This window comes from Rhododendron vialii, chromosome 6a (genome assembly GCF_030253575.1).
Source record: "Rhododendron vialii isolate Sample 1 chromosome 6a, ASM3025357v1".
NCBI lineage: Eukaryota > Viridiplantae > Streptophyta > Magnoliopsida > Ericales > Ericaceae > Rhododendron > Rhododendron vialii.
This window is the reverse complement of record NC_080562.1, coordinates 31600170-31617800: the sequence shown is the minus strand read 5'-3', so window position 1 is coordinate 31617800 and position 17631 is coordinate 31600170. Positions and strand designations below refer to the sequence as shown.

The 17631-nt window shown below is 36.8% G+C and overlaps 2 protein-coding genes across 2 annotated transcripts; both read right to left on the bottom strand.

The window, feature by feature from the left end:
• Positions 1–294: 294 nt before the first annotated feature.
• On the bottom strand, positions 295–3454 carry LOC131328630 (uncharacterized). Its single transcript, XM_058361548.1, has 6 exons — positions 3225–3454; positions 1816–2856; positions 1625–1707; positions 1323–1481; positions 924–1103; positions 295–828 (listed from the first exon to the last, which is right to left on the bottom strand). Exons 2-6 carry the CDS (start codon positions 2801–2803, stop codon positions 511–513), a joined length of 1728 nt encoding a protein of 575 aa, XP_058217531.1. The 5' UTR covers positions 2804–2856; positions 3225–3454; the 3' UTR covers positions 295–510.
• A 3617-nt stretch (positions 3455–7071) lies between these two features.
• LOC131330548 (uncharacterized) lies at positions 7072–9520 on the bottom strand. The gene is made up of 3 exons (XM_058364170.1): positions 8605–9520; positions 7730–7909; positions 7072–7624 (listed from the first exon to the last, which is right to left on the bottom strand). The coding sequence occupies exons 1-3, from the start codon at positions 8950–8952 to the stop codon at positions 7247–7249; spliced, it is 906 nt and encodes a 301-aa protein (XP_058220153.1). The 5' UTR covers positions 8953–9520; the 3' UTR covers positions 7072–7246.
• Positions 9521–17631: the final 8111 nt, after the last annotated feature.

Here is a 17631-nt window from a genome sequence, read left to right as displayed (position 1 = left end):
TAACTGGTAGAATAAGAATTTTTCACAACTAAAACTATGGGAAAAGAGGCTAAAAGAACAGGAGATCTTCCCGAATAAAGATCGAAGCTTATATCTCATATTCCTAGACTTCATAAGGTCCACTTCAAACCCAAAATATATAATTGATCCAATTGAAACCTAAAAAGGCCACTTCAAATCGTGCAATTCGCAATCGCAACATTAGATATCGAAAAAACCTGCACTTTTCCTCCTACACTATGTTTTGATGTGAAACTTCTGTAGGAAAAAGATATAGATCGACAAAGCTCCATCTAGGTGGTTATCCACAAAAAAAACACAGATACATATCACAATAGAAGTAATTTCCTCGGCATGGCAAATCTATGATCCACACTTAATACTAATGTCAAAACAGCAGGGAAAAGGTGTAGACGCGATCAAAGCGTGAAGCTCATGTGAAAAGCAAACATGACAAACAGCTAGAAATACCAAACACATCATAGGCATTTTGGTGAGCCATAGCATCTTTCAAGAGATCAAAATAACAGCTTGGGGAGAGGCTCTTGGACAAGAACGTATATCTTCAGAAAATTCCTTCCATGTCTCTGACGTGAACGGGTTTTCCTCGTCGGGATACGAAACCCAGTCAGTTTCAATCACCAGTTTTTCTAAGACACAAGCCTTTCTCAGCAGGAAGTGCACCAGTTTAACAGCACATGACTTGATTTTGAAGCTGTGTATTCTGATAGTCTTGAGGTGGCTCCTAAGACAATGGAAAGATGAACGCTGCAAATCCCAGAAGTTGTCTCCATCAATCTCATATTCCATCAGCCACCGTTCATCGAGCTAAAAGATCAACGAACAATTTATATCAAACACAATTCAGAAAACGAGAAAAATCACAAAGTGAAAAGAATAAAGAATGGAGTGGGTGAACCTACAATACAAAAGGGTTTAGTGCCAGGCTGTATGTGTATATCAAGCATCTCCAGATCGGGGGAATTTCTCAGTAAGCTAGCGATCCCAGGGAAGTGCCACTTGGTCAGCATCGTCTTAAGAACTAAACGCCTCCAATTCATGGATGGGCAAGGACTTCTGATCAGCGCCCATATTGTGAAAACCTAAGCAGATTGGAAATGATAACTTAGAAAAATGAAGATTAATAACAGAACGTGGTAATTACTCTAACCAACACAGTGGTCCAAAGAGAGAACAATAGAGGTGAACGACACATGTAAAACAGATTCTGAACAAAATATCCTAGAAAAACAAAACTAGGCTACGAAAAAACTTGCAACTCTGTGATGACAAATATGGACCATCCATGTGGAGTTGAGGACCATCCGTGTATCTCCATGAGGGTGTTGTCCACCATGGTTCAGGCCCGTGAGGTGACATGTGGGCCAATAAGAGGCACCAGGCCCACCCTTCCTTTCAAAATAAGCCTTGTTGACAAAGGCGAGCCGGATGGAGAATGGTGCTTGCGAGTAAATGTGCCGCTAAGATGAATTTACAGTTTTCACACAATTCAATTTTCTGGTCTGTTATATCGTTAACATTCTCTATGCTTCCGTCATGAAGTGTGCCACAATATCACCTTATGGTACTAAATTGAAAGGCAGATGTTCATGAGCTTCAATACAAAAACAAACAAAGGCACCATAGAATTCAGGTGTTCAAAGATTCCAATAGCCAAAACACAATCTATATGAAACAAATCGTTCCCTGTCACAATAAATGTTTTAACATCACAAAGTAGACAATTCAAAAGAAAAGGTTTTGTTTATGAAGAAAAAGTAGAGCATAAACGTGAACTTCACTGAGGAGAGACACCATACCAGGATAGCCCATTAGCCCTAGTAAACAGTGTAAAGACCTCGGCATCATATAGCTGCTCAAAAAGCATTTTGACCTCACGATATTCACCACGAGCACAATCAAAAAAACGATTGTCGAACTCAAGAGCAGCATCAACTATAGATGACACATTACAGAGATCCGTGCGCTCTATCCCTGAGATATTTAGCGACGTTACATAGGGGCAAGAAACTTCTAGTCTTGAACTGTCATGGCAGTCGAGCTCAATCACCACATTCTTTAGATTTACAGATGTGAAGTCCAGCTTACGCAATCCGTAGCACTCGTATAAGAACAAACTCTCAAGCGCTGGACAACCAGATAATATTTCAAACATTGTTTTGTCACATATCAGTATGCCATTAAGAGACAAAGATTTGAGTGACACCAGCTGAATGGGCTCTCGTGGTTCCACACGACAATAGACTAACTTCAGCTCTGTAAGATAATCACTAATGAAAACAACGTTGGGCAACTTATGGAAACCTTCGGGGCCAGAGTTTCCACATGCCTTGAAATCAAGTTCAAGAACATTAACTTTCTTTCTCAGAGCAAAACGAATCCATGTATCAATCTCATTAGCAAGCTCCAAGTGGCCAGGTGTAAACCTGCTAAACCATAAGTACAGCTCAAGCTTCAGACAGAATCTATGAATATCAGGGCGCTGATGGAGAATGAGTACATGACGAATCAAGTTAATCAACCTCTCTTCGTCTACTGTGTCTTCGTAATATTTCCCGCTGCATTCGTGATACAAGCAAACATCAAAGTCAAGGTTGTGAATGTAAGTCCAGAGGTTTCCAAATCTCCGAATCAGGATCGTCTTTACAGCATCTTCTGTTGGCAAAAGTGAGAGTATGTGGGCCAGTATGGGATCCGGCAAGCTGCTAATCCTATCAATTTGCTCATTTAGGGCAACTTTTTGCCTCTTACAAATACTTATTTCTGCGTCACCATTACTCATCTTCTTCGTTTGGGGTGTAAAATAAGCTCTTGGTACATAAAACTAATGAAACCCTACAAAACCCAATAAAAGAGGGAAAAAACGCTAATCTTGCATATTAACTGACAAACATTGAATTAGAAAGAAACCCAAAAAAAATAAAAATTGCAGAAAGTGAGTTTCTTTAAATAAAAAAAATTCCTGTAAATTTGCATAGAAACATTGAAATAGAAAGAAACCCCAAAAAACCCACAAGGTGATAAAGTGATTTCTAGCAACCCATTTAATCAAAAGAGGAGACTTAACGATGAAATGGATGAAATGCACGTCTGAGCTTTTGATAATGGAATAACCATTTCAAAGGAAGTGGGGAGTGAACGTAGATTTGACCAAATCAGATTATTTTTTCATTCGAAGAGAGAATCTCAAAGGTAGTCTTTACCTGTAGATTTCGGTGGAAAGGGTTTGATTTCAGTAGAAGTGGCCGAATGCTATGCTGCGGAGACCCCCATCACCGATACTTCAAAAATCACAAAAACCTAATTCCCTTGTCCAGTTGGCCTGCTTTTTTTGCGAAGCCTTCTTTTATCCGGTGGGAACTGTTCATGAATTCCCGCCAAATTCTGTCAGCTGTGCTATGCACAATAGCACAGATGAAGTTACACAGATCATCCAGCACGCCTTGTTCGGTTTGAGTTTTTAGATTTTGGACTCTAAATTACTATTACCCTATTTTAAAATTCACTTTTTATCCCTCTCTCTAACAATTATTTGCATTTTTATCTTTATCTCTCTCCAATCATTATTTCAATCATTACTCCTATTTTCCAACCTTAAACATTACAAATTCAAATTTAAATCTAAAATCTCCAAAATGAACAAACCTTTTTTGGACCCACTTCCTTCCTTTTAAAAATAATCTGAATCGTTAATTTTTTTTTTCTTAACATTTTCTTAGAAGGTTCTTGTAAGAAATAATTACAGTCAGATATGTGGCTTTTCTTAAAATGTAGGACAAAACAGAATGACAGATTGATCCCCTCACAAATGAAAAACCACTTATTCAGCTACCGAATACATTAAGAGCCAGCTCTGGATCCCCTGTCCTAATTTGCCTGTCCCACTCCCCTGTCTTGTGCCACATAGCCCACTCTTCCTCCCCTCTACCAGAGTTACTTGCCCAGTTAAGATGTTTTTTTCTGGTGTGCACTACTCATACTATAAACATAGTATAAACAAACATTTTAAGACCAAAAAACGTAGAATTTGAAAAATCAACGTGATAAGTTTTTTTTTTTTAATCAAAGTATATTCCAATAAAATGCGAAACGACACTTATAACGATTCCATCCGAAAATAGTGACAAGGAAAAACAACACCAACCCATCACAAAGCCAACAATTTGTCCATTTTTTTTAATCGAAGTATATTCCATTAAAATGCGAAACGGCACTTACAGCTAGGGCTGCTCAAAAAATCCGGTGAACCGTGAAACCGGTCCGGACCGAACCGATCTGTACCTTTTGAATTTTGTCCGTGGATTAATGGTTCGGACACGGATTGAAAATTTAGAAAACCGTGACTCGCGGTTTGGTCCACGGATTTTCATTACGAAACCGTGGATTAACCGAACCGGACCGTGAGATATTTATTATATATATATATATATGTGTGTATTTATATAATAAATTGTTAGTAATGTTTAACACTTTTTTCCACCAATTTTAGTATTTTATCTTAATAATAGGATATAGTGTACATGTACATTAAATATAAGGAGTAAATCATAGTTTTTTCGTAAAAATTACGGGTAATCTTAATTGAGTTTCAGTAGTTCGTTTCTTTTCCAGTTTTTTTATGTTATGGAATGTACTATAATGATACAATCCTTTTGAATTTGATTTATGAAATAAGCCTTTGGTAGTTTATGTAACAAGTAATTTCTGGTGGTGTTAAACTTAATTCTGAATGTAACATTCTTCCTTTTTATTGTGGGATATATGCTTGAGCTTTATTTTTGCTAAAATCCGTAGACAAAATCGTAACCGATCTGTGAGTCACGGATCGGATTGGAACCAGACCGTAGGACTTTTGGTCCGGACACGGATTTCATTTTGTAAAAACCGTGACTAGCGGTTCAGTCCTCAGATTCCTAGAAATCCGAACCGAACCGGACCGCGAGCTACCCTACTTAAAGTGATTCCATCCAAAAATAGTGACAAGGAAAAACAACACCAACCCATCACAAAGAAAATACACATGAAAAACCAACAATCTGTCCATTTTTTTTAATGGAATATACTTCGATTAAAAAAAATGGACAAATTGTTGGTGTTGTTTTTCCTTGTCACTATTTTCGGATGGAATCGTTGTAAGTGCCGTTTCGCATTTTAATGGAATATACTTCGATTAAAAAAAATTTAACTTATCGCGTTGATTTTTCAAATTCTATGTATTTTGGTCTTAAAATGTTTGTTTATACTATGTTTATTATAGTATGAGTAGTGCACACCAGAAAAAAACATCTTTAACTGGGCAAGTAACTCTATTAGAGGGGAGGAAGGAGTGGGCTACGTGGTACAAGCAGAAGACTAGGACAGGGGAGTGGGACAGGCAAACTAGGACAAGGGATCCAGAGCCATTAAAAAGCGGATCAAAAAAAAATGTTAACTAGTGTTAGGCTATTGCCGAGTATAATGGATAAATTACTTGGTTTAGGTTTTGTTTGGAATTTAGAGAAAGTCAGAGAAAATAAAGGAAAGTTGAAATTTTTTCCTTCCTATTGTTTTCCTCCCATTTTCCCTCTATTTGTCTCTCATTTTCTTTTTCTTTACTTTCCCTAAGTTCCAATTAGGGTTAGCGGGGCGGGGAAAGAAAATCACCGACCATGTTTGTTTTGAGACATGAGAAATTTTTTGGAATAATAGGTGGAAAGAGATAGATAAAGAAAAAAGAGTAATAATTGGAGAAAGAATTTATTGAGAACCGTGCGCAGAGAAAAAAAATTGGGTCTAAAGACCCAAAACGAACATGGTGAGACCAAAACTTTCTACCAAATTTCAAACAGCTTTTTTTTTTGTGGTAGTGTTTTCACCGGAAGAAGTTCGTGTTGTTGGGTTTGTCATCGGAAGGAGTTCGAGAGGCAAGGGTAGCAAAGATTGAGAGAGAGAGAGAGAAGAGTTTGTCGTTGTCACTCAGGCGAGGGCAGCAGAGATCCAGAGAGAGATGCAGTAGATTTACAGTTCCGGCGGCGGTGAGTGGCGAAAGACGGTGGTGAGTGGCAGAGGATGGTGGCTAGGATTTGAAATATGAGAAAATAACTAGAGAAGCTTGTACCAAATCAAGCTTTTGCTCATATTTTTACTGAAATTTGAGTAAAAATTTGAGTAAGGAGGGGTGATGCTCTAAAGCTTTAAACAAAAATATTGGATATATACTCCTTAGATAAATAGTCTGATGAAATACTCTTTTCCGGTTAAACAAGTAAGTCCTTAATTAGGGAAAAAAACAGAATTGGACATACATATTGAACAAATGGAATGACATATGACCATCTCTTGACATGGTTTTGCAACAGCCAAACCTAATTACAATTCTAACTTCTAAGAGGTTGGATGTGCTTATTTAAACCACACAACTTGTGGGGGTAAGTTCTAATACTGCACTAGCTCAAGGTTTGGTTTGGTTGCAATCCGGTAAGTTTCATAATACAGAGAAATTTGGGATTACAGAGTAATAAAGCTGAGAAATTTGGGTTTCATAAGTTTCAAAATACTAAAGGCTTCACCACTTAATGATTCGTAATATGCATTGATAGAACTTCCTTTTGCAATGATAAAACCAAGCACTGTGATTATGGTTATTCGCACTGCTGAGAAAATCTGCCATAAACATGTGAAGCTACTGTTTAAAGAACTGATAATCACTCTTCAATTTCCAATTCATGGGCTATATAACAAACACAAGATTCATGGACCTACAGAAACCAAGAGATATTTGCAAATAAAGATCGAAGCTTGTATCCCAGATTCCTAAAATTCACAAGGTTCACTCTGAATGCAAATTATATAACTGGTCCATTGAAACCTTGAAAAAGGACACTTCAAATCGTGCAATTGAACAATTGCTACACTAGCTATTGAAAAAGCCTGCTTTTCCTCGTACACTATGTTTTAGATGTGAAAATTCAAGTAGTAAAAAAGATATGAAAAATAACGAAATCAACGGAGAAGTATTAATCAAAAAAGTTCCATACATCTGGTTATCAACAATAAACATTCATACGCATCGCAAAAAGAGTAACTTCCCTTGCCATGGCAAATATATGATCCATGATTAACACCAATGTCAATACAGCAGGGTAAAGTACAGGAAAATCAAGCTGCAAAGCCCGCGTAAAAAGCAAAAATAAGAAACAGCTATTAAGGACAACCACACATGCATTTTGGTCAGCTATAGCATTTTTCACAAGAACAAAATAACAACTTGTGGAGAGGCTCTTGGAAAACACAGCAACTCTCTTGAAAATTCCTTCCATTGCTCAGATTCTATTGAAGATTCCCTCCATTGCTTATACTCTCTTGAAAAACCCGTCCATCGCTCAGACATGAACTGGTTTTCCTTGTCAGGATACGACTCCCGGTTAGTGTCAATCACCAGTTTTTCCAAAACATAAGCCTTTCTCAGCAGGAAGTGCACAAGTTTAACAGCACAGGGCTCTATTCTGAAGCTGTGTATTCTGATAGTCTTGAGGTGGCTCCTAAGACAATCGAACGATGACAGCTGAAAGTCCCAGAAATTTTCTCCATCAATCTCATATTCCTTTAGCCACCAATCATCGCGCTAAAAGTCCAACGAACAATTTATGCGAAACGCGATTCAGAAAACGAGAAAATGAGAAAGAAATCACACAGTGAAAAGAACAAAGAATGGAGTGGGTGAACCTACATAACAAAAGGGTTTAGTGCCAGGCCGCATGTGTATATCAAGCATCTCCAGATGGGGCGAATTTCTCAGTAAGCTAGCAATCCCAGGGAGGTGCCACTTGGTCAGCATTGTCTTAAGAACTAAACGCCTCCAATTCATTGATGGGAAAGAACTTTTGATCAACTCCCATATTGTGAAAACCTAACAAGATTGGAAATGATAACTTGAAAAAATGCCGATTAATAATCAGAACTTAGTAAACAGTCTAAAGACTCTAAACCAAGACAGTGCTCCAAAGAGTGACCAAGTGAACATTACATGTAAAGCTGACTCTCAACGAAATATTTATAGCAAACTGTAAAAACTCCGCGTGTATCAACTGTGTGATCTCCAAAAAAGGTATTGTTCACCATGTGTCAGGCTCATGAGGTGACATGAGGGCCAATAAGAGGCACTTAGCCCACCCTTCCTTTCAAAATAAACTTTGTTGACAAAGGCCAGCTGCATAGAGAGTGGTGCAAGCAAACAAATATGCCCTTACAACGAATTTACAGTCTTCAATCATTTAAGTTTTCTTGCCTGTCATAGAGTCAAAATCCTCTAAGGTTCTGTCATGAAGTGAGGCATGATAGAAACTTAAGGTACTATATATGTTGACAAGCGGATGCTCATGAGCTTCAATGCAATGACGAACATAGACGCCACAGAATTCAGGTGTTCAAAGATTCCTACCGGCCAATATACAATCAATATGAAAAGAACCGTGTCCTGTAACAGTTAACTCTTTAACTTTGTTTAATTAAACAAAAAAGACAATTCAAACGGAAACATTAATTGAGTTCCTGAAGAAAAACAATAACAGAAACATGAAGTTCACTATGGAGAGACAACCATACCAGAATAGATCTGGTAAACAGTGTAAAGGCCTCGGCACCACAAAACTGCTGAAAAAGCATTTTGACCTCGTGAAAATATTCACCATGAGCACAATTTAAATAACCGTTGAAGTTTACAGCAGCATCAACGACAGATGACAGATTATTCAGATGCATCCGCTCTATATCTGAGATATTTAGTGACGTTACGAATGGGCAAGAAACTTCTAGCCTTGAACTGTCATACCGAAAGAGCTCAATCACCACATTCTTTAGATTTACAGATGTGAAGTTCAGCTTATGGAATCCAACGCACCCGTAAATGAACAAATTCTCAAGCGCTGGAGAACCAGATATTATTTCAGTCATTGTCTCCTCACTTATCAGTACACAATTAAGAGACAAAGATTTGAGTGACCGCAGCTGAATGTGCTCTTGCGGTTCCACACGACAATAGACCAAATTCAGCTCTGTAAGAGTATCACCAGTGAGCACAACGTTTGGAAACTTATGGTATCCTTTGTGGCCAAATTTACCACATGCCTTGAAATCAAGTTCGAGAACCTTAACTTTCTTTCTCAGAGCAAAATGAATCCATGTATCGATTTCAGTAGCAAGCTTCAATTGTTCAGATGTAGACCATACGTTGAACTCAAACTTCAGACGGAATCTATGAATATCAGAGCTCTCATGGAGAATGAGTACATGACGAATAAGATCAATCAACCTCTCTTCATTTTCGGGACCGAATTCGTAAGAGAACTCTCTGCATTCCTGATACAAGCACACATCAAAGTCAAGGTTGTGAATGGCAGTCCAGAGGTTTCCAAATCTCCGAATCAGGACCGTCTTTACAGCATCTTTTGTTGGTAAAAATGAGAGGATGTGGACCAGTAGTTGATCCGGCAAGCTGCTAATCCTATCAATTTGCTCGCTTAGGCCATCCGCAGAGGCATAATCAAAAATGGATAACCAAAAGTTGACACATCAACTTTTGATTATTCATTTAAGAGGTTGCTAAGCTTAACAATGTTGAGGTCCACAATGGTCACTTCTAGTCCATAACTAAAATAAGGGATACACTACAATTACACTCTCTCTCCCCTTGTGTTTTCAACCATTGATCACTTTCCTCCATTACACTTTTTTTTTGGCAAAAATATATCAATTTTCTCCTTTAATTTTGGGAAAAAAATTGGTGACTTCCTTCCCTAATATTATGAATTTGGAAAAAAAATCATGTACTCAAAAAAAAAAAAACAAATGTGTTCTTGAATTTGTAAAAAAATGTAAGATTCTTTATGTACTCAACCACAGGGAGAGGAACGAAAAAAGAATAAAATAAAAACGGAAAAAAAAAAAGTGAAATACCTTGATGCGGCAACAAATGTTTTCCACCATTGATCACTTCCCTCCATTACAGTTTTTTTTGGCAAAAATATATCGATTCTCTCTCTTAATTTTGGAGAAAAAATTGGTGACTTCCTTCCCTCATATTATGAATTTGGAAAAAAAATCATGTACTAAAAAAAAAAAAAACAGATGTGTTCTTGAATTTGTAAAAGAATCCAAGGTTCTTCATGTACTCAATCACAAGGAGGGGAACGAAAAAGAATAAAATAAAAACGGAAAAAAAAAGTGAAATACCTTAATCCGGTGACAATGAGTTGAATTGTAAATGATTGAAAGATATGAGCTTCACTTTTAGAGGGAAAGAAGAAGAAAGAGTTTTATGGCTGAAAAAAATGAGATATAGAGCAGGCGAAGAAAATAAGAAGAAAATACCATTTGAAACACGCGTGTACATAAATTTTAGAACCGGTTAACTTATGTGGTGTGAGATCCACAAATTTTGATTATTGAAAAAAGTTGCTAGTTTTGGTTATCCAAAGCCCAAAATTTGATTATTTCTAAAAATGTTGTTAAGTATGATTATACCATTGTGAGCCATCTTTTACCCCAATATTGTTAACTTTAAAAATAATTTGCTTTTGATTATGCCACTGTGGATAGCCTTAGGGCAACTTTTTTTGCATCACCAATATTCATCTTCTTCTCTTGGGTTGTAAAATAAGCTCTTGATACAGAAAGCTAATGAAACCCTACAAAACCCACAAAGTGACAAACGCTAATCTTGCATATTTGGTTAGAAACATTGAACTAGAAAGAAACCCAAAAAGAAAAAAGAAACACAAACACACCCACACAAAGCAGAAAGCAGAAAGTGAGTTTCTTTATAAAAAAATTGCTACAAATTTGCAATAGAAACATTGAAATAAAAAGAAACCCACAAGGTGAAAAGCGACATCTAGCAACCCATGTAATCAAAAGTCGAGAAACAATGAAATGCAAGGTTGGGAGATAGTAGATTTGAGATTTGACCAAATCAGATTAGTTTTTCATTCGAAGGGAGTCTTTAAAAGCAGTGTCTTTACCTGTCGATTTTGGTGAAACGGGTTTAGATTTCAGTAGAAGTAGCCGAATGCTAAGCTGCGGAGAGTCGGAGACCCTCCATCGCCAAGCCGTCAAAAACCACAAAGCCCAAGTTCCCAGCTCTATTTCTCAAGCCGTGGTCTTGCTTTTTTAGCAAAAATGAGCAAATCCATTTTTTTAGGGTAAATTTCACTTACCTCCCCTGAGGTTTCTGACAATAACAGACACCTCCCCTTACATTTCTGAAATTGCACTTACCTCCCCTGTCAGACTTGTCAGCTAATAAACGTTAACAGAGTGCGTGAATGTACAATTTTACCCTTTTATTGACCTCCCCTGAGGTTTCTAACAATTGCAGGTACTTTCCCTTGGTCTCTCTCTACTATATAATTTCAACTATAATTTAATTAAGATATTGGAGTTAATGCAATAGTTATCTAGTCTAGAATTTAAAAAATGAAAGTTTACTTCATCTTATCTCTAAATTTCTTGTCAAAATAAACTTTAAAATTACTAATTTTTTGCCTATTTTCTAAGATTTAAATATTTAGTTTTAGATTTCTAGTTTCATTGAAGTTGTGAAAATTTAATTCTAGCAAAATTCTAAAGGTATTTGTATTGGGAACCCATTACCTTTTTTTTTCAATTATAATTTTGTTGCTTTATAAATTAAATTGAATTTTATAAGAATATCCTATCATAAATAACACTATCGAAAAAAGCATATGGATAAATCATGTAGCCATAAGGTCCTTTTCTGAAAAATAGAAGATTAATTTTGACCAAAAAAAAAAATTAACATGTGTATTGCTAATTTAAACCGACCTCAATTAGCAACTATATTCTATATAGCATAGAATTTTTTAATTCCATGAAACTTTTAATCACAAATTTGTTTTACAAGATTCAAAAGTTCAGAAAAAATTCGGTTGGAGAAAAAATATGGTTTGGCTAAGAAACTGTGTAAGAGTTTAAGCCAAAATATACCTTTTTACTCCAATCAATTTTTTCCCAGTTTGGATGACATGTAACCTTAATTTAAAACCATGTCTTTCAAAATTTTTTGTTATTCTTTGCAAAAATAATAAAATTGAAGCTTTATGTAATTTCTTTGTAGTGCTTACATAGCGTTTATCTTCAAATAAATTCAAAATCTTTTTCAATCACCGTAGAAGAAAATACTTATACATGCATATTTAAACCAAATGAATATATGTAATTGACAAGTTCGAAAAAGAAATTGGTTGGAGAAAAAAGATATTTTGACTAAAACTTTTAATATAATAATTTTGGTATAAAGATGCATGGTGTAGGGTTGGGGAAAAAAGTTTACCTTAATTTAAGGCCATATTGCTTTTAGAAATTTTTGTTATTCTATGCAAAAAAAAAAAAAGACTTTGGAAGTTTCATGATAAATGATGGAGTGTTGCTATATGTACCGACCACGGGGAGGGAAAACGTACCGACGGCCGCCGGCGGGCCGTCTCCGGCCACCGGACGGTCGATCCGAGCCGTTCAAAAATTCTAAAAAATAAAACCGAGGGGGTCAACGCGGGAATCAAGGGCATCCGAGGTGTTTAGGGTGCTTGATCAAAGCACCCTTTTTTCGTGTATATATGTGTGTGTACATATATACACGAAAAAAGGGTACTTTGATCAAGCACCCTAAACACCTCGGATGCCCTTGATTCCCGCGCTAACCCCCTCGGTTTTATTTTTTAGAATTTTTGAACGGCTCGGATCGGCCGTCCGGTGGCCGGAGACGGCCCGCCGGCGGCCGTCGGTACGTTTTCTCTCCCCCAATGGTCGGTACTCATAGATTTTTCGTAAATGATGGGGTTGGGGAAAAAGGTTTTACCTTAATTTAAAGCCATATTGTTTTTAGAAATTTTTGTTATTCTATGCAAAAAAAATAAAAATAAGACATTTGACATTTCATGATAAAGGAAAGAAATTGTAATTGCTTTGTATTTATGCCTACATTTGCATTTGACTTCAAAAAAGTCAAAAGTTGTTTCAAGTTTCCTACAAAAAAAAAATTAAGGAAAAAAATTGTAACTTAATCTCTTTTAAATAGTTTTAATTAGGAACATTAATGTCTTTTAAATTGAGTCTAGAAGGGAATTTGTCACGCCCCATTCCGGAATAGCACCTCATCGGCCTATCCCGATACGACACGCGACAACAGCCCAACAACAACCAGTTACTAGCAATTCCAAGAATAACTAAATATTAAAGTTTAACAGCCACATTTTATTTACATCTCAAAAATGATCGTCATTTACAAACTACAGCGGAGGTCTGTCAAGAAATAAACATAACCAACTAATATCCAAAACTAAACTAAGCAAAAATCATCTACGGCCAGGAGACAAAGACTCCCACAGGCCTCAACTACGCACTTCTTGAGCGAGTCACAAAATGCAAAACGCGACCTGTAGTGGACACCAACCTATACCTGCAAAACTGGAACCCCAAACGAGTTCCAGGAGTGTATATGAGACATGGATGTTGTTCAATATAGACAATAAATCCAAGTTCATCATTAATTAAGCATTAAGCAAATAATCGACACAAAGTCTTTAATCCGACACAAAGTCACTAGCTTGACACAAAGTCATAATTTTGGCTTAAAGCCATTGAATCGACACAAAGTCAAAGGCTCGACACAAAGTCCGGCCGTTGGCCGTTATTGCCCATCGACACGAAGTCACAGTTCAATATCACAAGTTCAATCCAAATGAAGAACATCTATGAATCGAACACTCACCTCGGTCTCCAACAAAAAAGAAAACCAACGCAGTCACTCCCTACGTGGAGCTGCGGTACTCGTTGTCGCCTCCGAACCTAACAAATATTCCGCACATATGAGCTCAAAGTTCAATTCCAAAAACAAAGAAGTAAATTCACCAATTTGTACTTCAAAGCCGAAAATCTCATAAACACACACTTTCTAGCAGAACCATAAATCGAAGTCTGACTATAGCATTCTATAGGTTTCAAAGAATACTACAAGACCACCACCACTGGCAAGAAGACTTCTAGTACATCAATCTGGATATAAAATTTGTCCAAATTGGACTCCGAATGACTAAGATATGCTCAATTGAAATTACACATCTAAAACAGAAACTACAGACCCAGCAGAACAGTCTGCGATCGAATGCTCATTAAAAATCACACACTTAATCTTTTCCAATATTTCCAACGCCAAAACAACACCAACTGATCAAGGTTTAAGACTCAATAGCATCCATAGTCGGTAAGCATATTCAACTATGACAAAATTGATGAAGAACACAGCTATAAAACCTGCCCAGAATTTCAGAATCACCAAACTATTAACTTCGGAACCAAAACTGAATTTGGTCAGACCAAACTAAGGCACAATCTTTACAGATTCAGAAAGATATACAAGTCTAGTTTCGGAATCAAGAAACGGTGCGTAAAACCAATACCCGAGCAAGAAGTTATGCCCGTTTTTCCAACACGTGTCTGGGCTGTCTGCCCAGACGCGAATCTGACTGCAACCCGGTTGAAGATTTTTATCTTTTTCCATACTATTCAGAAAATTCTGAAATTTTTACAGCATAAACTACACTCACAGAGGCACCTACGGTAAAATTATCAGAAAATAACATGATCGGTATGTCAACAAGAAATATTCATCAAAAACAGGACAGATTCAATTCTGCTCAAAACACAGTTATGCATATTCATTTGTTATACACGAATTTAAGCAAAAAGGGAGTGAAAATTACCTACTGAATTGAGGTTTCAATCACCCTTCCACCTCTTCTTTCCACCGTCTCTCTCTCTCTCTCTCTCTCTCTCTCTCTCTCTCTCCACGTTGGAACAACTCCCTGATGGGTTTCCTTTCTGTTTTTTTTTCTTTCCCTTTTGATGACACACACACACTCCACCTCACACAAACACACGGCACACATGCACCAATTTTTAAAAAAATTGCACTTTAGCCCTTTAGGTTATTAAATATAACATTTAAGCACCTCAATTAAAAAGGATGTTACAGAATTCATCTCACAAAATCATTCTAAAGGGGTAAAATGGTAATGAAATGAATTTAGTAGTTGATGTAAGCATTTTCCGTTACCTAGTAACGGTCTTATAACGGCAATGGGGGAATCTGCAGCCGACAATTGAAGCAGAGGGGAGGTAAGTGCAATTTTTAAAACATGAGGGGAGGTGTTTGTTATCGTCAGAAACCTCAGGGGAGGTAAGTGAAATTTACCCTTTTTTTTATCCGATGGGAATTGTTTAGGAGTTCCCGCCCTTTCTTTTTTTTTTGCTAAGCGAGTTCCCGCCATATTATTATGGGATGCTGGGAGCGTGCTGCACAGCTACGTGCTGTGCAGCGTGCTGCGCGGCCGCCGGTGCCGCCTTGCCGGCATTAGCCCGATGATCGGAGATGTCCACTGCGTAGAGCTCGTCAAGTACTACAAGTGTACCAAAAATCAACCCGATTAAATATCGTTAAATGCCTCATCGGAACACATATAACTTGGAAAAAAATGAATCCTAATGGATGCGAAACATTGGATCAAAACCACTGAATCCATTCTTTTAGAATTATATGTGTTCCGATGAGGCATTTAACGATATTTGATCGGGTTGAGTTTTGATACACTTGTAGTATTCGACGAGCTCTACGCAGTGAACGTCTCCGATCATCGGGCCGATGCCAGCGGCTGCGCAGCATGCTGCACAGCACGTAGCTGTGCAGCACGCTCCCAGCATCCATTATTATGTGCTCCACGAGTCTCTAAAACTGCTTTCTTTATGAGTCTCAAAATCAATCCGTCACTTTACGCAGTTTTTCCCTTCCATAAGTGTCATGTACACTACATAGCTTTTTTTGAATAGCAAAGCAAAATATTTTATTGATAAAAAAAATGATTACAAAACAAAGCTCAAGTTAGCAATAAACAACAAAGCACCCAATAGGCCAAGCTCAGTCCACCAAAGGGGTCTAAATGAGTATACACTACATAGGTTTTTTGCAACAGATATATACACTACATAGTTACACTATATATTACACTACATTTTATGTGAGACCCATTCCAGATCTTATAAAAATCCGGAAAAATACCTATAAGTTTCAAAATATTATTTTTTGGGACCTGAAAAAAATCAGCTCCAACATATATCAGTAAGTATTATTTTTAGATTCGTAAAGGCAAAACTAAGAAATAATACTTACCGATATCTGTTAGAACTAATTTTTTACAGGACCCCATAAAAACAGTATTCTAAACTTTATGAGCATTTTTTCTGAATTTTTGTGAGACCCGGAGTGGACCTCACATAAGATGTAGGATAACTATATTGTATAAAAAGGTAATGTACATACTTTTTTATTTTCCTTAATCATAACTCTCATTTTTTATATATCTACATGCGCTCATTATCTCATTTCCTAATTATTATTGTTATTTATCTATTTATATCTCTACTAATTGTTACACACATTTCTCTACATCTCTTCATAAATAGAGAGTGTTTTTAATGATTAAAAGATGGGGAATGCTAAATAGAGCCTTGGGGGCTTTTGTTCAAATTGAAAAAGTGTAGTACTATTAAAATATGTGAAAATATATTAAAAAATTGTAAAAAATGCATTGGAATTTGTGTTATTTTAATGATTTTGTTTAGTTTAATGAAAACATAGTTGGCTTTCAATAAAAGGATCCGTAAAAGACAACGATTATAGTTAGGAATTCTTTCCAAATATTGTTGCCTCTCTGTATTTGTGATGTAGGACAAAAAATGAAGAGTTTTTGTATTTTATTTTTATTATTTTAGAATAAGAATTTGATTAGGAATATTTTCGTTTAGGTTAGAATTATTAACTTTCCGTATTCGGTTTGATTTTGATTTTTGCCTTTATTAGGATTCTTGGTCTACAAGAATTAAGATTTTATTTTAATTAATTAAGAAATATGTTTTATTTAATGCCGCTTGTTTTGGCATGATTTATTATTTCTTTTACAGTAGGATTTTTAGGGTTAGGGTCTTATAAAAAGGGCTGTAACCTATTCAATTATTCAACTTTTAAGCTTTTTGATCAATAATATAAAGAGATTTTCTCTTTATTTCTTGTGCGCAAGAATTGCTCATTGTGACGAGTTGTTTATCTCGTTTGGACTAGTACGCTAACTAGTCTCTCGTGAATTCAGCCGCGTCAAGTGGTATTAGAGCAAGGCGTTGCATGGTTCGATGTCACCAAACAAAGTTGAAGACACACCCATTGACGTTGGTCGTGGGCGTGCTGACCTAAGGAAGATGATGGAGGATACCCGAACACAATTGCAGGATCGAAGCACTCAGTTAGCCAAAATCCGTCAAGATACTCGCACTCAGTTTGCAGAGATCCGTGATTTACTGCATGGGTTGACTCTACAAATTCGCCAAAGGCCAGAAAGGGTTGAGAAGGATCACGCGTTGGGATTTGCCCATCGCCAACCTCCTAACAGAATAGGAACCGCGTTGAAGGATTTGCCCGCAACCAACCTATTCACCAAAACGTCTCCGGAGGGTATTCTTATTATCACTACGATAGTAGGAATGAATTTGAAGGCGAGTTATTCGAGG